Here is a 27336-nt window from a genome sequence, read left to right on the forward strand (position 1 = left end):
AGAAATTGAACAGTACTTTTAGCAATCCTATGGGGGAGGCAGATGAGCGCGAAGGAGGGGACAAAAGTAGGAGCCCAGGGTTCCCAAGGAGAAGCGCTGGTCCACACCCATAGCTTTCCTTTGGGGTCTCCAAAGGACTGCACCTTAGTAGTAGAAGCAACCTGGAAATAGACCAGCCCTCACAAAGACTGAGCTCAGCTCCAATTGCCTTGATTCCTGGTTGGACTAAGGAGATCTTCCCATGCCTTTATATACTGCCTGCTAGAAGCAAAAGTGAATTCCCTCTGGAGAAAGATAAAATCATCCAGAAGCTATGGGGGACCTCTGATTAGGAGAGTGATTATACTAAAGATTCTTTACATATGACAATAAGTTTCTTTTACAAAGTCCTCTCATAACAGAATTCCTCAATAACCCAGGGAAGTAGATTTAGCTCATGTTACAGATGAGGAACATGAGATAGACTTCATCAAGAATTCTGAAAAGTGGTTACTCTAGGTTCCAGGTTTGGCTTCCCTTATATCTCATATTCATAGGCTTTTTAAGAAGTGTAAGGATGTTATAGATTCCTTAAACCAATAAAATTGCTAACATATATTTAAATTAGTTTTTAACATTTGTTTGACAAAAAATAAATGCTTGTTGAGAAGATGAATTTTGTGCTAATTTATTATCCAGTTGAATAACAAACTTACAAATCATAAATGTATGTTATATAGTAAAATAAAGACTAGACTGAAATAGACCACAGTATCTTGATACATGTCCTAGAAATTAATGTATGAACTCTATTATATGTTCCCTTAGAGAAATCCAGAATTTTTTCTTTTTTCAACTTGGGAGCCAACTTAAAAATTAACTATAATTCTGTACATTTTGGTGTGTCGTTACTACTGTATAACTCTGAATGACAAAATAGGCAGATTAAGAAATGTAGGCATTCTGATGACCAACATTTCGAGCTTTCTTCAAAAAGTCAGGAAAACACCATCTATATCTTTGAGTAATAACTCACTGATTAAGAATTATGAACCAAATTTTTGGTTCAGTTCTGTTCTCATATTTGAATAACTGTTAACATATTCCTAGATGCTTTGCAGATATATACGTAAAATGTATGAAAATTCTAAGACTCTCAGGATTCCTGATTTACTAAATATCACAAATCCAGAGGTTAGAAGAAAGAACTGAAATCAATCATTAAATATTTCCATTATTCTGAAGTTGTGAATTATAACTGTTGTGCCTTAACATTATTTCAGTGTGCTTTAGTCATAGAGTGATTTTAAATACCATTAGTATAAACTTCAACAACTATGATTCTTTACCATGATCAAAGTTGTATGAAAGTAACCACATACAGTATGCATAATTTGCTGTTATTTGCTATCATGGTTTGCTTATAATAGATTTCCTTGCAACAAAATATGCTAACTATAAACCAGCTAATCAATATTTCAAGTGATTTTAGATTAGCTGACTTGGATCTGTTACCATCAAAGGTATACTTAACAGTCGGTCAGCTATTAAAATTTATAAGTAATGTGTAAATCCAAAATAGCATGAATTACTCTTCCCAATTCTAGTTCCTTGTATAACAAAGTGAAATAAATTCTTTTAAAGTTTTTAATAATTTCTTTTGAGGTCTAAAAAGTATTAAAAGATCTAGTGATCTGTTGTGAAATAAAACATGTTAAATGGTATGTAATGCGACTATTAATGTGAAAAAAAATAAGGACACAATTCTTCAAGTAGCTGATTAAGACTGGAAAATTAACTTAAAATGTGACTTTGAATGTACCATTAAGAAATAAGATCACTGGGAGAGGAAGCTGACGGGGTATAATATTCAGGTGATTCTGAGTTCCATTTAAACCTGTTGAGTTTCAGATAGTTGACAGGGCTGCTGTGTTACACAATCCCATTTCATTCTGCATGAATGGTACTACAAGGAGTTGTACAACGTTGGCCTAACGAATAGGACATCTAGATGAAAATATCCAACAGCCAGCTGGAATTAACAGGCAAAAATTCAAGAAATATGTCAGAGTTAGCACTGCAAATATGGGAGTCATCTGAAATAAGAATTGAAGTCGTGGACATGAATGACATTTCTCATGAAGAGATGGCAGAGAGAGGAGGGCCAAAGACAGAAATTTGAGGAAAGTCTTCCTTTAGTGGGTAGGGGGAGAAAAGGAGCAAAATAAAGAGACCCAGCATGTATTTGAGAGTTCAGCTTCACTCATTTATATCAAGCCTGTACTACAGCACCATCAGTACTCCCTGAAATATACAGACGACATAACCAATCCTTGCAACCCCTTGCATTATTACAGTGATGGGTCTGAAATGGTCTTCTTGGTCTTTCTTACATTCCACTTCTTCTTTATTTCCTCACCCTCTACCCTCATGACTTGCCTTCCTATTTACAGTCTCACCTTATACCTTGGAAATAAAGTACTTGACGCTGCTTTTCCACCTTTAACTTTGTGCTTCTCTCTTGTCTCTCAGTTTGAACTCTCCTTTTGGCAGTGCTGTCTCCTGCTAACCAGAGGACAATCTCATCACGATACATGGGCCTTGCAAGTGGCACCCCCACCAAGTTCCCCTTGGCCCCACGAGTAGGACAGATAATCTAAAACAAACCAGCATGATGCAATGCCATAGACAGGAAAAAGAGTTTCAAGGAAGACGGTCACTTGGAAGGGACTCCCTAGTGGCTACAAAAAAAAGTCCCAAATTCTTAGCCTGATCTCAAGGATTATACCCCAATCAACCTTTCCAGACTTTGCCGCTACTATTTTCCTGCAGGAAACTACACCTGAACTAGACTACTTGCTCTTTACTGGGTATGTTTCGTGTGCAAAGGCCTCTACACTTTGCTCATGCTACCAGAGGAGACAGTTGGGCTACTAAATTTAGGCATATGAATGGGACCAAGCTTGGCACAAATTCATCGATAAGTAAGACACTTCAGAAATAAGAGGATCTTAGATAACAATATGAATCAGCTCCATAATACCCCATTAAGATACTTCAAATGATTATAAATGTCATTTTGCCAAGAAGGATTGAGGAAAATAGAATCAGGCTGGGACTAGATCTATCCATTGGGTCAAACAAGTTCTCTATGAAAAGCAAGTGGTCAATGAATTGTATGGTATGTGAATCATATTTCACTAAAGATGTTAGAAAAAGAATAAGTTGTAGCTAGAGTATCCAGGTACAAATTTTCAAAGACTAATGATCCATTAAGAGATGGGAATAGAGAACATTGTTTGGCTGCAGTCCCCCCACAACCAGCTCTTCAAGAAAAGCAAGAGTTGGCCCACAGGCCTCTGAATTGATGCTCAGCTGCTCTCAGGATTAGGACTGGCGACATCAGATGCTCAGCTGCCTGCCGACCTTAGCAAGGGCATCACTGACAACATCGAGGTCATGCTGAAGCTCGGTCATGGCGCTGGTTATGCTCTTGGTGTCTTTCAAGATCTGAATACTTCGTGTATATGGATTATACTTCACTCCAAATGGACGCTTAATTGTTTTGGTAAATTCTCTATTTAAGAAAACAAATGAGAGGCGATCAATTTCTAGGGGGAAAATGATGAAAATTAAATAACAGCAAAACTATTTCACACACTAGGCAAAAGACAAATCTCATTAGCTATTCGTGCAACCAATCTGAGCTACTTCCCTACGCTGCATGTGCAGAGGCCCCCTGGAATCCCACACGGGTAGGAAATCGAAAGTAGACATGGATACATCTGCCCCTGTATTACTGGGGAAAGATCCTGTGGATGGCTTTAGTAACCATTCATTACTTTATACAGTAAGGAGACCAACTACAGTAGCTTTATCAGTAGACAGTGACAATAATTGACACAGACCCCTCAGTTGTGATTTACATAACTACACCTACACACACACACACACACACACACACACACACACACAGACACTGAAACAGGCCAAGAACAGTCCTGCCTCCTACCCACATACATTCTGTTTAGAATGTTTTCCTCTAGACTTCTCTCAAATGACCTAAATTCTACCCTTTCTTCAAGCATTAAAGTTGTGCCTTCTTTAGCCAACATTTGAACCTCTCGTTTGGCACCCCCAAGAACAATTGTGTTCAGGACCTTTAAGGACACAGCTGAGGACAACTGTACATGAGTAGGGGTTGAAATCCAGCTTGCAATACACCTGGTCAACCCAGGGGGTCCTCTCCTTCTATTTTGCATGAAGGTGCCATATGTGCTAGAAGGAGCCCTGCTGGGATTGTTATTTCATTCTGTGCATAGCCCAACTCCTCAACTAAGGGAAAACCCCAGAAGACAAGGAATATGTCTTCAACCCCATCTATCTCCATCATCACAATGTGGCATCATAAGCCCTCCACCAATTGTTCTGTTGATTCTGCTCCTATAGTCCTTTCCTTTCCTATACCTCTCTCTTTAAAGAGTTCAGGCTTTTATTTACACCTGAAGTATTGCAAGAATCTCCTAAGCAGTTTCTCTGCCTCCAATATCCTTTCTTAACAACACACTTAGCTGATTGATAATTAAAGCAGCTTTGAATGCCTCACACATATCTCCTATATTTTTCTACCTCCTTACCTTTCTTATGCTGTCCTTTGGCCAAAAAATCAACATATCTAAATCCTATCTATCCTTCAAATCCTTTCTCAAATGCCATTAAGCTTTACCTGTTCCCCTAGCTGGAATAAATTGCTCCTGAATAAGTGCAGAACAATGTTTCATTGTGTGTAGTTTATTTTTCTTTTAGATTACAAACTCTGATGGGAAGAAAAGCAACTTGTCAATGTATCTGATTCATATTTGCAACTACCGAGCATCATAATAAACAACATACTCTAAATATTTGTTATGAAAGAAAGATGTGTTACAGGCAGAGGCGTAGGGTAAGATTCTAAATATCCAGCTGTTTACTTCTGCGATTCATTACCATTATTGGACCTATCTTTCGCAGGGGAAAATCAAGTCATGAGGAAGATATACTTTACCTCATCTTCTCCTTTGCATCTTCGAAGCTTTCAGACACAAAGTAGACATCCTGAAAAGTTGTGATGAGACACTCCTGCTTGCAGGTAATCTTGGGATCAAAGGGCTTTACTTTGGCATGGCCAGAAAGTGCATGCTGGAGGAGGGAGAGTGAGCGAATCAAAGACTGCTGTCTATTTTCATGGATCACATCTACACACAACTGCCCGAATCGGCACACCTCTGAATGTATTACTAAGGCACTGGCCCCAACCTCCATTTCCAAACTTATTTCCTACAGCTCTATTTACCCCCACAATATATGCCAGCAAAACCAACAGCTTGCTATTCCCCATAAATGACCCAAGATCACCTCCATTGTTCTAACACTCTTCTCCATGTCGGAGGCACCCAAGGATCTTTCTTTCTTTATTTCTGCACTATGGCACCTACTTTCTACCCTGCACTAGTTACTCCTATACACGACTTGTACCCACCACCAGGAGGTCAGCTTCCTGAGAGCAAGACAGTGCCTTGGATGGTATTTCCTGCACATCTGATTTAACATAGTTTTTTTATTTAAATTGGAAATTAGAGAAAAATGTTTCTTAAGTAATGTTTACTGCCACCCCAAGTATTTTCCATAGTAAGCTCTTGTTCAAATCCAAATATAATTTCAGGTCATATCAATTCTATGAAGTGGGTATGGTTATGTGCAAAGATCTACAGCTCTTACTTTGAGTTCGCTGATAGAAGAGAGTAATCCAGCACCAAAGACTCTCAGCTGCCCGTCTTGTTTACACAGACCAAACTCCACAGTGAAAAAGTAGCACTGCGAAAGGACATCGACATCACTTCACATCCTGAGTGACTCAACATAACAAATCACAGCTCTTCATCCCCAACCCAGAGCACCCTGGAATGAAGCCCCAGACCCCCAGACCAGCTCACAAGTATTTCTTCAATCGGTCTTGTTCTAAACCAGCACTTCTCAAACTTTTGTTCCCAGGACCCTTACACACTCTTAAAAATTACTGAGGACCCCAAGACCTTTTGTTTATCTGGGTATGAGCGAGCTATATTTACCATATCAAGAAATAAAACTGAGAAAAATTTAAATGTTTATTAATTAATTTTAAAATATAATAAACCATTTTATGGTAATATAGACATTTTAATGAAAAGTAACCATATTGTACAAAACAAAAATCATGAGAAAAGTAGCATTGTTTTACATCGTTACAAATCTTTCTGATGTCTGGCTGGAAAACAGATGGACTCTCATATCTACTTCTGTATTTAGCCTGTTGCAATATGTTGTTTTGGCTAAAGTATATGCAGAAAAGAAAGCCTCACACAGATAAGTAGTTGGAAGAGGGTTTAATATTGTAATAGCCTTTTCAGACAATTGTGGATATTCTTCTTTGATATTCCATCAAAACTCAACAGTAGTTTCTTAAAGTTCAGCTGCAATGTGAAATCTGAAACCACATCAATGAACTCTATTACATTCAAATCCACTTTGCACTTTGAATGGATCTTTTTACTCAAGGACCCTGTGAAAGGCGTTCAGAGACCCCAGAGGTCCCCAACCCACAATTCGAGAAGCACTGTTCTAACCATCTAGCTTATTTCATACCACATCCCCGACTCTCACAGGCTGCTCCAGCTTCTTGTCATTTCCCCAGTTACAACAAGCACTCCCTGTCTTTTCTTGTGTGCCTTCATGCTGAGATGTTCTTCCTTCCTTTCTCAGCACATGAAAACATTACTTCTCTTCCATGGGCCAGTCCAGATGTTCGTCTTCCATGAAAGCGGCCCCAAGCAGTTCTCTGCACTCCCAGAGCTCTCTGCCTGAACTTCTCTAGAGACCTCATCTCCTTCTAACACAACTGTCTCCTCAAGAAGTGTGTAGGTTCCTTGAAGGCAGGAACCAGGCCTTACTCATCTTTGTATTTCCAGCACGATGTCTAGCACCTTGCGCTCAAAAATATTTTTAGCATCATTTTTAGGGAATCTATCATTTTTGTTGAAAAAAGAAGATATACAAACTACTAACATTATTGTACTCCAGAGTTTCTCTACCTTTTTTTTTTTAAAGCTCATGTCTCCTTTTGATAAATCTTAAAGTTTTACATCCTCCTTTAGTGTTATTTAAATTATTTAAATTAAATTAAGACAAATTTTCTAATGGTCATCTTGAATGTACACTTTACCCAAATACTCAGACCCCACCCCAGGTAAGAATTATTGATCTATACAGCTATTTCCAGATTTATACCGTTGCCAGTTTTTGAACAGCCTCCTCTGAAGCTCCAAGGGAAGCCAGGCCAATTTCTTGGGAGAACTGAGCAAAGCTAGGTTCAGCCAAAAGGGGGACATGACCTAAGAGTTCATGGCAGGTATCTCTGAAAAAGAGGTACAAGCTTGTCACACTGTGATGCTTCTCATGAATGCACAACCAACCATTAATCTGATCTTTTGTTTTTTCAGATTGATCAGGTGGTACTACTTGGAAATGAACCACAAAGGACAGTAATACAAATAAAGAAACTATTTTGGTTCAAAACCTTGGCCACTCACAAACACACGCACATAAGTGCATACAGATACCCATAAACAGCCACATGACCTCCATTCCTTTAGGGGTTTTAATCAGAGCTCTGCTCAAATGTCACTTCTCAGCATGTCCTTCCCTGATCACCCTTTTCCAAATAGAAACACCTCCCATGCACAACTCTATGTCCTCTCCCTGCTTTATTTTGCTCCACAGCACTTATCACCGTCTGAAATAATACATATATTTACTGATTTGTTTATTATCTATATTCTCCATTGGAATATAAGCTCTATGAAGGCAGAAGCTTTTGTCTGATTTTTTTCAGCGTTACACTTCCTATGCTTAGAACAGCACCTGGCACCTAACAGGCTGCCAATTAATAATAGTACTAACAATGGAGAACATACATAGAGCATGGGGCATGTGTTCTGGGCCAGGCACTGTTCTAAATGCTTTACGTGAATTCATTTAATCTTCACAAAAACCTCATGAGGTAGGTACCATTATTACGAATAGCTATTTGATGAATGAAAGTTGAAGTGCAAGTACTTACGGCTCTGGGGTGTAGAGGGGATCTGAACTGTGTCTCACATACTGTGTGCAGTGAAAAACTCGAAAGGCTAAACCTGATAAGAAATCTCTTGGTGATAAGTAACCAGCTACAGGACGAATGGAAAAACCTGTGCGCTCTGCAAAGCAAAGGAGAAAACAGAAAATCTTCACCAGGGGCCGGCCCCGTGGCATAGTGGTTAAGTTTTCAGGCTCCGTTTCCATAGCCCAGGGTTTGCAGGTTCGGATCCCAGGCGCGGACCTAGATATCGCTCATCAAACCACACTGTGGCAGCATCCCACATAAAATAGAGGAAGACTGGCACAGGTGTTAGCTCAGCAGCAATCTTCCTCAAGCAAAAAGAGAAAGATTGGCCACAGATGTTAACTCAGGGCCAATCTTCCTCACCAAAAAAAGAAAGACAGAAAGAAAATCTTCACCAGAACAGACTGTTTACTTCAACACTTTAATTCTGCCAGTGGCACCAAGTAATACGTTGAGGGAGGACATGGAAACTAAAAATTTATTATATGTGTACTATGGGGAAGTAATAATTATAAGCACTTACCATGGCCAGGCAATTAGTTAGACCTTTTACATATCAGATCTCCTTTCATGTTTACAGGATGAGTTTATTCTCCTCATTGTGACAACTATAAAACTGAGGCTCAGAGACTCAATATTGTGCCCAAGGCCACACAGTAGATGATAAAGGTAGAATGAGAACTCGGGTTTCCTTATATTACACCTTGCTGCCTGCCTAAAGAGTTCAGAATACCCCCTAGACAATCTTACTTTCTTTTAAAAAAATAACTTAGTAACAAGATCTACTAATTTAGACCAGAACTACTCTTGAATCTATGTCATTTTAAGCCAGTACTACCTCTTGTAGTTTCTTTATTTTATCTAAACCGGATGATGCTCTTCCATCCCTCAACAGCTAAGACTGCATGCCCGCTGTAGAAAGGGCAGCCACTAGGGTGCAGTGGCTCAGGGCATCTCTATAAGCTTGAATCTTGCCCTTCATTTCAAACCCTCACACTCTGGTATTCCAGTTCCACCCAGTTGCTTTGTACTCGGATTCTCCCACTCTGACATGCAGACTTCATGGTCCAACAGATCTTTCCACAATGATAGAAATGTTCTATATCCAGGCTACCCAATAGGGTAGCCTCTAGCCACATGTGGCTATTAAGTACTTGAAATGTGGCTAGTGCAGCTAGGAAACTAACATTTTGGTTTACATTAATTTTAACTATTTAAACAACTATATGCCTAGTGGCCACCGTATTTGATAGTGCAGGTGGTCTCTTCCAACTAATGTTTTGTTTGAACTGTCTTTTAATTTTGGTTTCTCTCTTTGACACTTTCCCTTGAAATACCTTTAGCAAAATGTTCTGCAGCCATGCAAGCTCCAGACCCTAAGTGAACAGCTTTCAGTTTTGTATCTGTAGCAAATATTTCCTCCAAATCTTATGCAAAATTTGATTTGATGACAACTTCTATAGCATCTGCTTATCCATCTTTGTATGTCCCACGAGGTCATGTGCATTGGTTCTCTGTCATCCTTAATCAGTATTTTTATAAAAATCCAGTTTTTGTAGGAACCACTTAGGTGAATTATTCCCTTGTAAAAACTATATTGCCCTTTCCTGTTTAGTCTTTCTTCGTTTTGTGTATAGTGGTTGAGTGATGATAATTGTGGAGTTGAATAGATATGCAGATTTTTGTAACAGTCTATGTAAGAAATTCAGAGAGAGTAATTTCAGACCATGATGAGAATAAACTAAACTCTGAATCAAAAACGTAACTTCTTTTTTCCCCTAAGGTGCTAATCTGCTGTGATCAAAGGAGATTTTTATTTTTCTTACATTCTCTAGACTCTGGAAATCAGTGACCATTTTACTTCCTATATTAGATAGAAAAAATAAGGAGGCCTGGGCCAAATAAATATGAAGAACTGAAAGGAACACAATTGTCCTTCCCCTTTGTTTATGTTTCTGCTAGCACATCTCCTCCCTTGGGAAACTAATAGAATCTTGGTGTGGAAAGGGCTTCAGAGATCATCTTCTCCAACCTTGGCCAAGTGGCTTGAATCTCCTCCACCACATCCCTGAGAGTGGTGTGGCGCTCTTGCAAATACCTCCAGGGATGGGGAACTAACCATCTCAGGAGCCTGTTCTATTTTCAAATGGCTCTTTTAGCAAGGTCTTCTCCATTCTGAGCCAAAAGCTTGCAGTTTCTCTTCAATAGTCCTTTACTTGAGGGCCACCGAGTAACCCTCTATTACATAAAAATGATTTTCCAATATTTAAATATAGCTGTAATGTCCCCTAAATCTCCAAGTTAAACACCCTAAGAGTCCTTCAAACTTTACTTATATGACACATTTTCCAATCCCCTTATAATTCTGCTCACTTTCCTCTACACTTCCTCCAGGTTGTGATTGTCCCTCTTCAAATGTGGTGCCAACTACTGTACCCGATACTCCAGGACAGAGTACAGGAAAATTCTGACCTCCCATATAACTGGACCTTATTCATCTATTAAGAATTCTATCATGATCAAAACAGAGTTCAACATTCCCCTTCCAAAAAATTAATTAGCTTATTACCTTTTAAAAAGTTTGAGACATCTTCCAGTTGTGGGATATTATCTTCCCGGTATCCACAATATTTAGAAAGCAAAGGTAAGTTTTTGAGATACTCTCTGCACGCATGGGTTGGATAAAGTTTGTTGAGCTCTCGGAACACAGTACCCCACGTCTTAATCTCCTCTTCAGTGAATTCAACCTTAGGAATGGGGTCTCCACTAGTGAGATACAGGGAAGGAGTTATTTTGAATTAGCATTTAATCAACAGTAGCACTTATTTTCTATTTACTAAATGAGCATAGTGTACTCTATTTATTATTTTATTATTTCAAAGTTGGATAAGTTATTTTTACAATATACTTACTGTTTATAGTTCATAGCCAAGTCTGCAAAATACTTTCGTCTTTTACGGTAGACATTGTCTTTGAAGCCCTGATAATTAAAGACAAGTTTTTAAATATTCACACTAAAAAATCCTTGACAAATGATATATAGGAAACATTTCATTATTACTTGAGCTATTATATTAAAGGGCTACATAATTGTTATTATGAGCAAGCATTGTTAGAAATCTATGATCATTTTTATTTCAAAGTCAGTACCACACTAGAGCTTTATACTACAGTGGCTACAAAGATAAAAGGTATTATTGATACAAAGATACTATAGTGGCTACAAAAATAAAATAGTTTGAGGAATGAGAAAAGCACCATCCTAGTTAAATACATGGCTCTTTTCCAAGGATGAGTTTTTTTTTCTTAATGTTCAACTACATTTTCAGTTATATTTTCCTGTAATAGGAATTCATAATAAAATAGTAATTAATAATACTGGAAATCATGACTCAACTGAATCTAACCTTATATTTTTATTGCAAAGTGCAAACATATTCATCATTTGCAGAAGCACACAATGATAAAAAAAATAGACAAAAGAGCAATGTTAGAATTTATATCTATGAGAAACATTTAGGAAAAAAATAGACAAAATAAGGCATCAAAAAGCAAAGCCCAGGAGGAAATAGCCAATAATGCAAATACTAGGAAAGAAGAGGAGGACACCTGCAAAGAGAGAATGAGACTCATCTCTAACACAGATTCATGAAGCCCTACGACGCACCTGGCTGGTGCTAAAATATAAAAGGAATCATACAATACACGGCCTTTGGTGGCCAGCTTCTCTCGTTATCATAATGTTTTCAAGGGTCATCCATGTTTTAGCATATCAGTATTTCACGCTTTCTTATGGCCTATAATATTCCATTTTACGGACATAGCACACTTTACTTATCTATTCATCAGCAGATGGACATCTGGGTTGTCTCCCTTTTTTTGCTATTATGAATAATGATGCTATGAACATTTGTGTACAAGTTTCTGCGAGGACATATGTTTTCAGTTCTCTTAGATATGTACCTATTGTACCATTGGTGATTTTTAGGCAGAAGAAAGATAATGATCATATTGAGGTTTTTGATCGTTCTCGTGACTAAGAGGAGGATGGGTTTGAGATAGTAAGACTGGAAGCAGGGAGCCCAGTTAAGGAATATGGTCATAGGAATGAATAAAGAACAAATTTAAGAAATATTTAGGAGGTGAAAATCAGGAGGACTAAGTAGCAGCTCAGTAAAACTTATTTATTCATCTTTCCAAAAACATCCCTCAAATTTTCTTGCCTCTGAACCTTTGCTCATATTGCAATGAATTGTCCTTCCTCTCCATCTCTTTCCTGCCAAAATTCCTTAAGGCTCAGTAAAAATGTTGCCTTTCTCCGATCTCTTCAGCTAGAAGTCTTTGCTCTCTTGTGTATATTTCAAAGCAATCTCTTCATGCCACTTAGCACACTTTTTACTTTTTACCTTGTGTTTATTTATATATGTGTGCTTTATCTTTCCAACTAGACTGTAAGCTCCCTGAGGACAGGTATAGCAATTTATTAATTCCAATAGTGACTCAATAAGATGTTATAGAATAAATGAACGGATCAGCTGGTGGTTAAGGCAGTATAAGATCACATTCACACAGCTAATAAGTGGTAGAAGCTGAATTAAATCCTTGGTCTGTGGCTCTCTTCTCTCCTCCCCTCCCAGTATCCTAGAGCTCCTTAAGCAATCCTAATGCCCAGGATTTACTAATTCTCCAACTCACACCTGTACTGTATCCCATATAATTTTCCAAGGAAACAACTTCCGAGTTCATCGACTGCCTAATAAACCAATTATCCTGGGCAGCATGAGTGCTGTCTTTCTCCTTCCTCTATTTACTCCGCTTTCCAATAACTCATGCCATTTTAATAAAAACTGACTGCAGACACTGTCTTCATTTAGTATAACTCTTGAAATAGCTCTCAATAATAGGAATGCTAGGCATGGGACAGATGTTTTGGGGCCAATGAAGTTAGATTTTCTTCAGGCAGTTAGTCTCAATTCCACCAATGTGGAAGCCTACTAACACTTCCTGAAATCCGGATTAAAATGAGATCTTATTTAGTCTAGAATAAGCACTTTCTGGAAAAAACAAAAAGTTGCCCTTATTTTTAGTTTGCTTTAAATTACTTTCAAAAAAAGGTTTATTAAGAATATTTACAGGATGGTCCGCATCTAGTTCAGATCCATACATCAGAACTCTGTTGGCACAAAGGTCCAGGTCAGAAATCTTCTTTGGAAACCAAGGAACAGTTTCCATATCTGCAAAATACAAAAACCACTAAAAGTTGAAGAGACAGTCTCAAATAAGGCAATAAGGAAGAAGAAATTAAGAAAGCCATAAATGCTTTTGGATGAGATTTTTATTTTAGCTCGTACATTGAGGCAAAATTTATACAAGTGAACTACTCTATTTCTAGTAAGTAAATTTCATTCAAAATTTTTGAGCTTTAAAATTTTTTTTGAGTCATCAGGTTGATTTTCTACCAACCTGTTGTTGGAGAAATGCTGTACTTTAATAATAGACCAAAAGTTTTAAAAAGAAAAACAAAACAACTTAACCCACATATTTAGTTATCTTAAAAAAAAAAAAACAGAATAAAGATGTGCAACTTTACAGACTAAGTGCAAATTTAGTAAGAACTTTGATTGTTAAGTTTTGTTGATGATGGGACCTTGGAGATCATTTATGTCTTTGCCACTTTGATCTTCTCATCATTCCTCAGACATACAAGCCCTCCTAAGACTCTGGCTTTTTGCATATGCTGTTCTTTTGCCTGGAATACCTATCCCACTCCACTTTCCACTCCACTCCATCCTTCTATTTTCCTGAGACTCTCCTCATCCTTCAAGATACAAGTCAAATGAGCCTTCGCTGACCCTGTAGGTGGAGCTAATTCTTTGTCATCTGTGTTCCTATGACACTATATTTCTAACTCTCTCAAAGCTTTTTTTTTTTTTTAATGCTTTTTTTTGGTGAGGAAGATTGGCCCTGAGCTAACATCTGTTGTCAATCTTCCTCTTTTTTTTTTCTCCCCAAAGCCCAAGTTCATGGTTGTATATCCTAGTTGTAGGTCATTCTAGTTCTACTATATGGGATGCTGCCGCAGCATGGCTCTATGAGTAGTGTGTAGGTCTGCACCCAGGATCCAAACCTGCGAACCCTGGGCAGGCAAAGCAAAGTGCACAAACTTAACTGCTCAGCCACGGGGCCGGCCCCCTGAAAGCTTTTACTATATTTTATTACAACGCATCTGTTTATCTGTCTGTCTCACACAAAAGAATGGGAATGACTCCAGGATAGGGACTATATTTTTGTTTCTCCATTTCTTGGTAGAAATATCTGATACAAGTTGATGTGCCCTAAATATCAACCGAACCATTTAGCCTCTATAAAACTCTTCATTTAATAGATGAGCTAACCAAAGTACAGAGAGGTAAAGTAATTTCTCCAAGGTAACTCATTCCTAATGGACGAGAGAGGACTAGAACTCCATCCTTCTTGCCCCAGTCTAACGCTCTTTCTAACAAATCCAGAAGTGCTATTCAAGAGATTTAACAAATACAACAGGGGCACTAATCACTCAAAATAGACATGAGCAGAGTCCTAGGCTCCTGCTTGGCCAGGTGTTAACCCTTTAGTTGTTTGTGGTGGAGAGAGGACTCCTCGGGGAGGATCTGGAGCACACTGGCTTCCCGCGTGGTGGGGGGCACTCACAGGACTCAGGGAAGCAGCTATCTGCCAGGCAGAAATGGAAGTCCATCAATATTGTAATAGCTTGTACAGCCATACGAACACATAGCAGACAAATATCAGCTCTGATGATACCCCAAACACTGTGACATAATCTGAAGGGATTATTTTAAATTGAATACTCTATATAAAACCTGGCTGAATTATCCATTTGTCTTTGCCCCAAGTAAACTACCAGGGTTTTTTCACAATGGAAGATCTTAGCCTATATCTTTGCGATCTGAGTGTCTGAAACTTCAGAAGGCTTTACTGCTTTTTCAATTGTTTTTGGTGGGAGTGGGGACAGGCAGGAATGCTGTACAGAGTGTATTTCACATCATAGTTGTCAGCAGCTGTCAACATTCTCAACAAATTCAAATATTCACTTACTCTACTAATGCTAAGCCCTGTGAGAGTTTCTAAGTGCTCAGGGATTGTGAACGGAGGTTTGTGAAGTCAAGAAATGCTTGATGATTTGGAAATGGAGATAACTTAGTTGATTTCTAACTATGCTGAATTCTTTCTTATATTCAAAGTTTCCTTTCACTTCTCTCACATGTAATAAAATGTTGCTTGATGATTTTTCTTTAGCATTTTGAGCAAACTATGTTTTGTGTTCCCTTCACTACAAAACTGTGAGCAATTTGAAGAGACAGTGTTTTATTTTCACTTTCATGCCTTTAAGATAAATACAAGATTACACACAGATTATGAACATAATCTTCTGAGTTGTATTTTCACTTTTCAAACTTACCATCTTCCTTCACAGTGAAATTATCTGGTGGATTCACAGAGAGAACATTAGTATGAGACTTCAAGAGGTGAAAAATATCATTCAATTGTTCTCTGTTGATATCACAGTCAATAAAAATCTCAAATTCTGAGTTTCTCCTCTTTGACATTCGGGACTCGATATGTAACAGGTTCACATGCTTCTCCTGTGTAAAACAGAAGGTCAAGATCACGTGTGATGGCCTCAGTGGCCTCAGATGATAATAGTCTCTGAGAAGATGACTTTCACTACCGTTAAAAGTCAACTTCACACTTGTCATAATAGCCAAAGGGGAAAAAGGCTGTTTTTAGTGCTGCCAACAGCAAAATAATTCTCCCTAAATATTAGGTACTATTCAAGAAAGTTTGAAAAATTCATCACATCCCCCAGAAACTGATAAAATCACACTCACTAGAAGTTTCTCAGATTGCCAGAACTGATTGGACTTCAAATCAAAATACCAACTCTCCCAGATAAAAAAGAACCTTTTGAAAATTATCATAAATAAAAGCCAGTTTTCAAAAAGTGATATTAATGTTAGTCCTTTAGAAAGAAAAGTTTCCTTGCAAAAATGCATTTAGCAAAATTAGATGAACAGCGTGAACCCAGAGTATTTAAAACCTCAAATCTCTTAAGCTACAGACTTAGTAACCAGCTGAACCAGATTGCTTCTTCTGATCTCTTGCCGCGCAGCCCGGGCCACGGGTGCCATATGTGCAAACCTGTGGGAGGAGGGCATCTTCTCTCACCAATTTGGGTAGCTGAGGAAAAGGAGTGGAGACATAGTAATGAAACATAAGAAACAATCATTCAACAGTTTTTTCATCTAAAAAATGAGAAGATTAGAGTAGATGATCTTCAGTACTAACCAGTTCAAACTAAGTTAACTTAGCAAACACCTATGTAGCCAGATAAGAGCTGTGAAGCAGACGAAAAAGGGTAAGACATACAAGGAGTTTAACCTAGTTGGCTAGCACGAAAGACTAAGAGAAAACAAAAGTAATGAGTGTTCGGGTGCAGAAGATGTTTGACAAAGGGAAAAGGCATCATGGGTTAGAGAGAGTAGAAGGTTCTACGGAGTAGATAGGAACTGAAATGAGTCCTAAAGAACAGATAGAATAGGAAGACAGAAAGGAAGAAAGAGGATTCAAACAGGAGAAACTGTACGAGCAAAGGTAGGGGTGAGATAAGAATTATCACGGGACATGAAGTGAGAAAGGAGAGGGAGTGTCAGGGATGTTGGGAAATTGGAATAGGCAGGGTTTATCATAGAACACAGAATTTATCATGGAATCAACAGAAGAAAGCCAGTTACAAAATGGACTGGAATTGATCAGGAGTGAAGGAGAGTTTCATTTAATCTATTTCTTATAAATTTCTACAATGAGAATGCATTCATAAATATTTTCTGAATGATGACTTGAATAAATATAAAGCTAAATTATGTTTTTGGAGAAAAAACATAAAATATCAATCCTTCCTAAATTAATCTATAAATTGAATGCTATCAAAATCAAAATCTTGATGATATTTGGTGAGGAAACGTACCTAAACAATTTAAAAGTCCATCTGGAAGAAAAATTTAGTCAAGAAGATCAAGGAAAATTCAGATAGTAAGAGAGACACTCCCTATCAGAAATTTCAATTACAGAAATAGAAGCATAGAGAGATTAAGCAGTTTGCCCAAAGGCACACAGCTAACAAGTAATTCAAACCCAGGATGCCCAGCTCCGTAGTCTATGCTCTTAAACACTAGACTGTAATCCAGTGGCACAAGAAAGCAGGATTCACAATAATGAATAACATGGCTCTTCTTTGAACAAGATTTCCATAATCTTAAGAATAGACACACTAAAAACTGACATAGCCAAAAATGGCAACATAACCTCATTGGGAAGGTGGGGGGAAAAGGAAGTTGAGGGGGCCACTGGAAAGGGAGTTGTGTCAAGAAAGCTAAATCTTTACTTCCATTGTAGGAAATCACTCAGAAAGACCTACAATTGAAAAAAGCAAGAAATAGTAGCATAATAAGTATATTGTTTATAAATATGGAATTGAATAGTAGAAAATATAGTTAAAAGCATTGAAATGGTTGCTTCCTGTAGGCTGAGGATAAGTAAAATGAGTGGATGCATCCCAGAACACTATGCAGCCGCTAGAAGAACAAACGAGATCAACACACAGCAGCATGGGTAGGTCTTAAAGACAGTGCTGACTGAAGGAAGAAGTGTACCACACGATAACGTTTATATAAGTTACCAATGCTGCACACACAAAAACTCTACACGTCCCCAAGTACACACAAAAAATAATTCAATGTATAGATTAAACATTTCAGAGCAGTTGTCTATCAGAAGAAAGAATCGGAGATAGAGTGGAACGAGGAAATAAAACAGGAGGAGGCTGCATAAATCAATTACAACAGGGCACACAGTTAGGGAGTATTTAGTGAGTATGATGAACTCAACTCTCCGCACCCAAGATTAACCAAAAAATTAAATGGAACTCAGGAGAGAAGAGAGATGAAGCAGAAGACTGCTGTTTTCTTCACAAGCTTTATAGTGTGGGTTGACTTTTTAAACCATACACAAGCATTCTTTGATTAGAAATAAAATTTAAAAAGACAGCTGATGGAAGAAGAAACAAAGACATGTTATTTAGAGACTCAAAGGTAATCAATAGAAGAGCTTAAAGTAACGTAATTATCAAATTTTAGGAGGAGTAGGAGGGAGAAAAGAGGGAGGTGGTAACAGTATCATTCACAAAGGAGAGTAAATGAATATTGTATGAAGTTGATAACTCAAAGAGAGCTACAAGAGCAATATTTACATTTTATAAACTCACCATCAAAGGAACTAAGGAACAGAATAGTTAAAAAAGGTTGCCATAGTCCATGGAGTGGGACTGAGGATATGGTGTGTTGGGTGGGAAAACTGATGCTTTTCTAACTCTTCTAGACTATTTGTCTATATTTTAAAATGATAATTCTTTGAAATATTTTCAAATGGCTATATAATATTATGTCATATGATATGAACTTGATTTTTAAAATAGCCAACATTTATTTATAATGTACTTTGAACTATCCAAAGCACTTTATATATATTAACTCTATTAATTCTCACAATGACCCTCTGAGGTAGGTAGAGTTCTCGTTTTATAGATGTAAAGACTGAAGCACAGACAGACTAATTAATTTGCCCATGATCACCCAGCCAGTAAGTGACAGAGCAAGGATTTGAACCCAGGTCATCTGCCTCCAGAGCAAAAGCTCAATCTCAGTGATGTTCTCGTAGCATAATTTAACCTCTCCCCTACCTTAAGACAAGTAGTTTGCTTATAATTTTTAGTTCCCATAAACAAATCTTTGTATCCCTAAGCCCTTAAACCAGGTTAGGTCCCCAGTTCAATGCTAGCATAGTACCTGGTAACTTCTCTTTCAGGTCATTTTACACGCATGTAATTATGTATTTACTACAATATTTGTTTAGTGTCTGTCTCCCCCTCTGGGTTATACACACCGTGAGGGCAGGCACTGTGTCTCCTTGGATCACATCCACATCCTTAGGACTTGGCACACAGAAGTACTCAGTAAATGTTTGTGTTCTGCCTGACTGACCCCAATTTCCTTAAGATAGATTCATGGAAGTGGAATTACTGGCTCAAAAAATGTGAACATTTTAAGGCTCATAATATACATATTGCCAGATTGTTTCCCTACATGTCACATCAATTTACCCTCACACCAAAGGTGTATTTAAGTGCCAAAACACATGGAAGCTTTGGCAGTAGGAAACAGTATAATCGTACAATCTTTGCTATTTTGCTATATTAAATATCATTAAAATTTTAATATTTTATTTAATTAAAATTTTCTTCTCTGAAATCTATGAAGTGAATCTTTCCTCCCCCATTTCTTTATTAGCATTTGCATCTCCTCTCCTGTAAATCGCTTGTATCCCTTGTCCATTTGTTAGAAGTGAGCAATATTTTAGAAATTTAAGTGCTTAAGAAATTTCTGCAGTCCACTTCTGAAGAATTTACAATAATTTATATTTTAAATATAATTTTAGAGACTCATTTTAGCAGAGTTTTATGCAGAAATATGGAGAGTGCTTACCTGGAAGATTTTCAGGGCTTTTATAAGTCCTCCAACTTCATTCTTTAAGGAAAAAATGAGAGTTGCTCTTCCCCTTTCTAAAGAATGGTCTTTGTTTTCCTTGTTGTCTTCAATCATGATGAAGTTGGTGTATTTCTCTAACAAGAAAGTATGAAAATATAAAGGAAGGTCTAAGAAAGAAATTGTGCAATGTAGACAATATTTGATAACATTAACCAAAAATTTTAGTTTCCTTACCTGTAAAACAGGGATATGCAGATATGCTTTGCAAGACTGTGATGAGACCGAAGTGAAATAAAACATTGCCTAGCACGGTGCCCAGGATGTAATAGGCATACAATACACGTTAGTAGTTACTGTTTCTTTTTCTCTAATCCAAACCTTTCAGGGCATGACTCAAGCCGGCCGGCTTCTCGCAGTCTTCCAGACTATTGTGGCCAGAACAAGGTGTTCTTTCTCTGTGAAAACCTACCTCCTCTCTCCTGACAATTGTAGCACTTTGTCATACCGGGTCTCGAATGGCTTCCTCAAATGTTTATTCATACATGTCTGAATACATTCATACATGAAGGAGCAGTGAGCTCCTTCAGAACAGGGATGAGGCCTTCTACAGTATTTCTTTTATAAGTTCAAGAGCCTGGTCAGCTCTGGACACATGTGGACTAGAAGAATAACTGTACCAAGAGAGTTCTAGTTCCATACAAGTATCTCCTTTCGTCTCTGGCTGTGGAATCCCCTAGGCCATGGGCCCTGAAGAATCAATATTGGCCTGCACGTGCTATGCGATTATAAATCCACCTTTGTGTGTGTGTGTTGGGGGAGGGGAGGATATTGTGGGAGCTAGAAGTAGGGTACAGTGACTTTGTATTGATGACTTTCAGTTGAGAAATAAGATTTGGATTAATAAATAGAAAACGCATATTGAGGATTTATTTTTATTAGTTTTATTTTGGTTATTACTTCTTCCTAATCACCCAGTGTCATGTTGCAGTTCTAGTAGAATTAACTTTTAACAACTTAAACTGAGATAAGTGATCCTACTGTCTTTCACCTGCTCTCTCTCATTGACCCAAGCCTGCAGCACGACCACTCCGAGCAGGTACAGTGCGACCGCGTAGGCTTGAAGCCAGACAGGCTGTGTTCCAGTCCCTCACAGCTCAATCTTCACTTCTCGTGGAGGGTTCCCTGACCTCCCCGCATCAACTCCCCTTGGTGCTGGCATCATGACACCATATGCCCCCCAGTCATAACAAAGTCACAGGTGCAGATGTAGCTCTGTCTTGGTGAGTACTTGGTGACGTCTGTCTCTCCAACTAGATGGTGAGCTCCATGGGGGCAGGGATCACATGTGCTTTTACTCACCACTGTATCTCCAGGACCCAGCACAGTCCCTGCACATAACAGGCCCTGGATAGATGTCATTGAATGAATAAATGAATGAAAGATTGATTAAGACATGGTCTCCACCCTCAGGGAACTGGAAGTCTGGTGAGAGTGGCAATGCAGATGGATAGGCACTGCAACAGGGAGCACAGATGGCATAGTGATGGCAGTGACTAGATTGATTATTCTGGTACATATTCAGAGATGCTTCATTGAAGAAGATGTGTTTGAATTGGATCTTAAAGAAAAAAGGGGAAAGGAGTAGATGAGGAAGTGAAAAACAAAGGATGAGGTGGGGCTCACCCATTACAGAGCAGTGGGAGATCATGTAGGCAAGGTAAGTGGGGCCAGATCCTTCAAAGCGCTCTGTGAAGGTAATATGGGGAGTCTGGACTTGATCTTCTACGCCCATCCAAATACCTATGTAAGAACCATGGCCAGTCTGATCGAAGGCTAAGTGAGAAAAGTAAGGACAAGGTAGTTTTCCATTTAGCTAAAGTCCCAGCTTTGAAATGCTTTTCTATAGGATGATGCAAAATGAGGCACTTCATGCATTTCTGTCTTTCTGACCAGAGAGCTCCTGGTGAGTTTCTCTTTCCTCCATAAAGCCTTTTTCTTATCCATATTGTGTAACATTTTGGGGCCCCTTATAAGAGGCAGGCCCAAGAGACCTATCTGTCTTGATAGAGGGTATAAACTACCAAATATGGCTCAGTAATTTTCAGCTGTATGGTCATAAACAATAGTCTGCTACTAAATTTGCCAATGGAATACAATTTTCTGTTTCAGAACTCAGTCTTTCTGATACCTTTGGAATATGGTTTAACAAATATTAATCAGGCATGTGTTAAGTTGAAGGACTTCTACATATAAGTTCAGAGAGTATGAAGATAAGAAAAAAAGAAAATTCTCCACTCTGTGATGGCAAGATTCCATCCATTCTTAGCAACCCCAGGAGGGGGCTAAGAGAACCAACATTTGTCAAATGTCTATAAATGTCATGCACTAATATTATCTCATATAATTCTCATAAAATGTTGGCAGGAGGGGATAGGAATTATAGCTATTTTATAAATGAGAAAAATGAAGCTTAGAGAAACTAACTAACCTGTTCAAGGTCATACAGCTGGAGAATGTGGGAACTCATATTTAAAACTGTGTCCTTGAAAATGTGAATGTTAACACATCCATCTGATTTCACTGGGGTTACCCTAAAAATGTCCAGAAACATGGATGGTAAAACAAAATTCTACATCTAATTGAAAGCTGTCTTCTCAGAAGATGACACAGATATCTACTTTGGCATCTTCTTAACCACCTATTTACACTGCAAAACAGTGTAAGGAAATATCTGGAATGTGAAGGCAGACACATCCAATCACTGGTCTAACATTTATCGGTATATGACCTTGGGCATGCTACTTAACCTTTCTGAAATGGCAAAGTTCCCAAGCAGTTAACTGGAACTCACAACATCCAAAACTTTCTTATGCATTTTAAAACATGCACTGTGACTTGGTATTTTGATGTTTTCCCCACAGAAGAAACAAGCCTATTTCAGGTACCAAGAAAAGATTTAGATACATAATTCAAAATTTAACAAATACTTATTGATTCATTGAGTTTAAAATCAAAGCTGCTTAGATATATTTAACCGTGTCAATTTATTCTCTACAACTAAAACAATCTCCATGTCAAAAGCTTTAAAACTAAATGACCACTTAAACTTAATATTAACGTGGATTTTTTCTGTGACTTAAATGATTACTAATGGTAAAATAAGTGAAATTTCAACCCAAGTACATTCACATGTATAAAGTACCATAGTCAGTGTTAGGGCAGTAAAGATTAAAAAACAAAGAAGACAATTCGCCTCCAAAGAGGCATATGTATGAGGGAGGGGGAGGAGGAGAGACAGACTTTCCAATAGGTGCAAATAAGCAGAAGAGAACAAGACCCCGAGATCCCAGCTATGATATCTGAGGAAAACACCCAACCTCCCCCCCTACTTCCCCACCCCTTGATCAATATCCCACAAGATTCTGAAGACGACTGGAGATGGCTTCTGGCCCATCCTTAAGTCCCTGATCAGAAAGGATTTATGGATGAGAAGCAAGAAATCCTAAGAGAGATCTTTGGCTTCAAAGGAATTGACCATTTCTTAAGGTAAACTTCAGTATACACAGGAAATTCTGAATTGGTGACGCTGGGGTTAAAAATTCAGGAATGGTCTCAGATATGCGTTCTCAAAATGCTTTTAGAAATGTGAAAACCTTTGGAAACATTTCTCATCTGTCTAACTATCACTCAAAGACCACAGATGAGTTTTTCTCATGTAGAGTACAGGTGACTTTGTCCTGTAGTATGCAGATGCAAACAATAAGAGAGATGTAAAATAATATAGCAGTTGTCTGGTAATAAATCCATCTACAGATCCTTCTAGGCGAGCTATAATTTCCATGTGCATCAATTTCCTTATTTGCAAAATTAGAAGGAGGATAATTAGCACCAATCTATGATTATATGGAGGATTAAATAGATATATTATATATAAAACCCTTAGAACAGTTGCCAGCCTATGCTAAGTACTCAGTGAATATTAGCTCTGATAATGGATAGTACATCCCAAATTTCCCAGTCTTCAGAAAAAAGGGAAAATGTTAAATTGTAATGGAATTGACATTCTAAACTCCTCTAAGAATTTTTCTTGCCCTGGGAATTAAGCATTTCACAAGATAGTTATAAATCTATTTCTTTTTTTTTTTAAGATTTTATTTTTTTCCTTTTTTCTCCCCAAAGCCCCCCGATACATAGCTGTATATTCTTCATTGTGGGTCCTTCTAGTTGTGGCATGTGGGACGCTGCCTCGGCGTAGTTTGATGAGCAGTGCCATGTCCGCGCCCAGGATTCGAACCAACGAAACACTGGGCTGCCTGCAGCGGAGCACGTGAACTTAACCACTCGGCCACGGGGCCAGCCCCAAACCTATTTCTTATAGTAGCAAGCACATGGAAAGCCTGTTTTATGACAGAAAATGTCAAGTATTCTTTTGTCTGAAGGTGATTTTCAACTTCATTAGTTTATTTATTATGAAACCCCTAAAGTGCATTAAGTTCCAAATCTCAAGTGAATAATTAGCAATTCTTTCGCAAACAGATGAAGACCCCAAAGTATAATTTGAGTCAGCCTATACTTACTGAATTCCTGTTTTCCCTGATATTATCACCATGCCATGCTGAAGGAAGAGGATTCTGCAAATATGAGCTATTTCCTGTCCCACCATTATTCCTGAACACAAGCAAACTGTAAGAACTGGGAGCAAGGATCAGAGAATAGTAAAGAAAAGCAATTTCTGCCAGTCAGTGGTGACACTGAAAGAATTTCAGATCTCCTCACAGTTCATCCTTCAACAATCTCTCAGAGCTTAGAATGCAATTCTACGTAGAAAACGACATAAAGATTTCCTTTCACATTTCAAAACTGGCCCTCAAGCTCCCCTGACAGGAGCCATTGTAAGAAGCTACTAACAGCCATGGCTGGTCTAACTCCATCCCTTTGGAGTTCATAATTCTCTCTTCTTTCCCTGGTTCTGGAATGGATCTAGTTTTGCCACCAACATCACTTTCGTGGGTGGAGGCAGAGGAGGATGAGGGATATGATGACCGAATATTTATGATGTGGAAGGCATTTTATATTGACGTTTGGAAAAATTCCTATCCTTCTTGTTTAAGTCAATATAAGAATAAGGTTTCTCAAAAGGAACTTTTGCTAAGGAATTAGAAGAAAAGAATTCTCACCTCTTCCTCCTCCGCCACTCTCCACCCCCAAAATAAGCTTAGAGAGCATAGGGCTTTGATCTTTACTAAAATTGAGCCCTAACTTTGCTGAGTTGACAGAGCTTATGAGGCATCAGTTCTTTTTTCCTTTATTCAGCTAACCCAAATGCCTTCCAGAACCTCACAATTTTCACTTGTCATTTTCTTGCTTTTCCTCCTTCAACTTAGCTACCCCCTCCTACTCCTTCAGGAATAAAACCCTACAACACTAGCTGGTAAGATAAGAGGCTACAAAGTTTCCAAGGGGGCACACCTTTTTGAATCCATGTCTCATCAACAAGTCTATATTTTCTTTTTAAAGCAACACCTAATAGGCCAATGCCAACTGGTGCTTTCCCTTTTCCTGTGAAGGCAGGGAGTCATCCTCCTGCTGCGTTTCCTGGCCTGAGGAAAGATGCACTGGCGTGAGGACATGCCACTGGAAACAAGGCAGCCACACTAAGAAGCAGCTCAGAAGACTGACAGCCCCTTGGCAGAGTAGAGGTCAAGGTGAATATACTGACTAAATCTTTCCTCCCCTTCATCAATAAGAAGTGTAATTTAAATTTATCTGATCTAGGAAGCAGAAAGACTATCAAATTAAAGTATCTTGAAACCACAGATACTACTTGAAGACAGAACCAAAAGCTGTGAGGAGGACTGGTGTGGAGGGACAGAATCCTCTAGAGAATCTTGATTTTTCTATTCTAAATGGGGAATAAAGAGACTGAGAGTGAAAGTGGAGATGAAATACAAGAGAAAATACTGCCTATGAAAAACATTGGTCTAGGAAATAAAGGCAGAGGCAAAGAAAATGGAAATGGAAGATACATCCCTACCAGAAGATGATCCAATATGGTAACAGTTCATGTAGAAAGGAACTCCAGTGATGAAACACAGACCACAGACTACAGCTTTACAGAAACATGTATAGTTACTTGAAGCGGTGCTCACATCTACTTTTAAGCCAAACAGGTGAATTCCATTTTTCTTTGAGTATTGACAAGCACAAACTTTTACTAGATTAGAAAGCTCAATTCTAGTCTTTTCTCACCCAAGCCAGCTAGAGTAGAACATCAATGGGGAATTAAATTTAAGCCTTTGAAAACCAAATGGTCAGAGGTAAGGCTAAGCATATCTGGACTAGTAACTGGACGTGAACTACCAGGCCCTGAGTCTCTTCCTCAGTTGTAACCTCCCACCGGAACTCTCAGTCCTGTCTTGGGGTGGAGGTGATGAGGGTAGGTGTGATGCTGAGAGGTTTGCATCTGAGACTCCCTTTTCTTTAGGGATGTCTAAGGCTCCCTTTATGGGAGAGGGAGGAAAAAAAGAGATGTCATTTGATGGAGAGGAAGGGATGGAAGAAGAATATATATGTTTTGGCTAACAGAGAGAGACACAGACCCGGGTTCAACTCTGCCCCGTTTCCTCATGTGTAAAATGCAAGAACTATTTACCTCACAGGGTTTGTGTGAAGGTGAAATCAGACGACGTGTAAATAACCTGTTTCTGGCACACAGGTGGCCCTCAAAAATAGTTTTTTCTCCCCAAAGATGGTAGGAGGAAAGGAGAAGAGTGAGTGACCATAGGGATGAACTCCAACTTCCCAGATCCAGCTCCCTGGGTACATTGACATCCCGGGAGGGGGACCCCGTCTCTGCCCCGTGCCAGCCTAGTGCCCCTAAATCCGCGACAGCGACCCGTGTCCCCGCGGGAGAGGGCCACCCCACTCACCTCGGGCGCTGCTAGCGGCGAGCTGGGTGAGCCAGCGGACTGCGCTGCCCGCCTCTTATAGCAGCGGCCGTGAGAGCGGGCCAATGGGCGCCCGGGGCAGCCGGGCAGGGCCAATGAGAAGGGGGCTCGCCTGCCCGGGGCGGAGCCTCCGCCGGAGCTGACCTCCGCTCGGTGCTGACCGTCCAGCCAGCCTGCGCCGACGCTCGCACGCCTCAGCCTTTACGTGTATCTGCCTGGTGTTTTAATTAAGATAATGTCCGGCCATGCTTAACTACAAAAGTCTGACTAATATTAAACAGAGTTGGAAATTCCCTCCAAAGCAAGATCACATCTGTTACCGACATCGTGACCTCCGTTCTGCTTTTCCCGGTTGGCGACCACGGCAGGAAACCCTCTCATATCTCTGTGCTTCTAGGTTATCTGATGGCCCAGACCGGCCTCATCACTCTTTGGTGCTTTCCCTTGTTCCTCAAGGCAGAGCCATCGATGAACTTCTTAGAAGGGAAGTTCTCAGTACTTTTCCAATTAAAGAAATTTTAAAGCTGCAAGCAGAAGAACAAGGTATATTAGCAGAAAATCATGTTACCTGCTGTATGAACAACACGGCACAGAAGCCAAAAATTGGGGCTAGCTACATTATTTTTATTGGTTG

The 27336-nt window shown here is 39.0% G+C and overlaps 2 protein-coding genes and 1 long non-coding RNA gene across 11 annotated transcripts in view; 1 reads left to right on the plus strand and 2 right to left on the minus strand.

The window, feature by feature from the left end:
* Nucleotides 1-651: 651 nt before the first annotated feature.
* On the minus strand, nt 652-27148 carry TPH1 (tryptophan hydroxylase 1). Of its 8 annotated transcripts, none has more exons than XM_070624402.1 (12): nt 27023-27148; nt 19753-19889; nt 16355-16393; nt 15615-15798; nt 13289-13389; nt 11068-11135; nt 10725-10921; nt 8114-8249; nt 7282-7408; nt 5737-5832; nt 5024-5157; nt 652-3556 (listed from the first exon to the last, which is right to left on the minus strand). In XM_070624402.1, the coding sequence occupies exons 1-12, from the start codon at nt 27081-27083 to the stop codon at nt 3382-3384; spliced, it is 1455 nt and encodes a 484-aa protein (XP_070480503.1). In that variant the 5' UTR covers nt 27084-27148; the 3' UTR covers nt 652-3381. The 8 variants fall into 8 exon arrangements, 7 of the variants coding, with proteins under 7 accessions (XP_070480503.1, XP_070480505.1, XP_070480504.1 ...); XM_070624404.1 differs by lacking the exon at nt 27023-27148 and adding an exon at nt 26685-26786; XM_070624403.1 differs by lacking the exon at nt 27023-27148 and adding an exon at nt 19990-20129.
* LOC103559189 (uncharacterized) lies at nt 3420-6113 on the plus strand. The gene is made up of 3 exons (XR_546919.2): nt 3420-3547; nt 4990-5107; nt 5681-6113. It is a non-coding gene; the product is annotated as an uncharacterized lncRNA (long non-coding RNA).
* Nucleotides 23807-27336, minus strand: part of SAAL1 (serum amyloid A like 1) — a 57686-nt gene continuing 54156 nt past the window's right edge. For both annotated transcript variants that reach the window (XM_070624444.1, XM_070624442.1), the window contains one exon: nt 23807-27226. In XM_070624444.1, coding sequence (XP_070480545.1) covers nt 27221-27226 — 6 coding nt within the window. In that variant the 3' untranslated portion in view covers nt 23807-27220. The remainder of the gene's footprint in view (nt 27227-27336) is intronic.

The sequence above is a fragment of the Equus przewalskii genome, chromosome 6 (assembly GCF_037783145.1).
Source record: "Equus przewalskii isolate Varuska chromosome 6, EquPr2, whole genome shotgun sequence".
Taxonomy (NCBI): Eukaryota; Metazoa; Chordata; class Mammalia; order Perissodactyla; family Equidae; genus Equus; species Equus przewalskii.

Coding starts and splice junctions, on each gene's coding strand:
- TPH1 (XM_070624401.1), bottom strand. CDS start 20,055: ATGTTTTATTTCACTTCGGTCTCATCACAGTCTTGCAAAGCATATCTG. Junction 13,390..15,614: donor TTTCACTGTGAAGGAAGATG/GTAAGTTTGAAA, acceptor TGTATTTTGCAG/ATATGGAAACTGTTCCTTGG. Junction 8,250..10,724: donor TGTCTCAAACTTTTTAAAAG/GTAATAAGCTAA, acceptor TTTGCTTTGCAG/AGCGCACAGGTTTTTCCATT.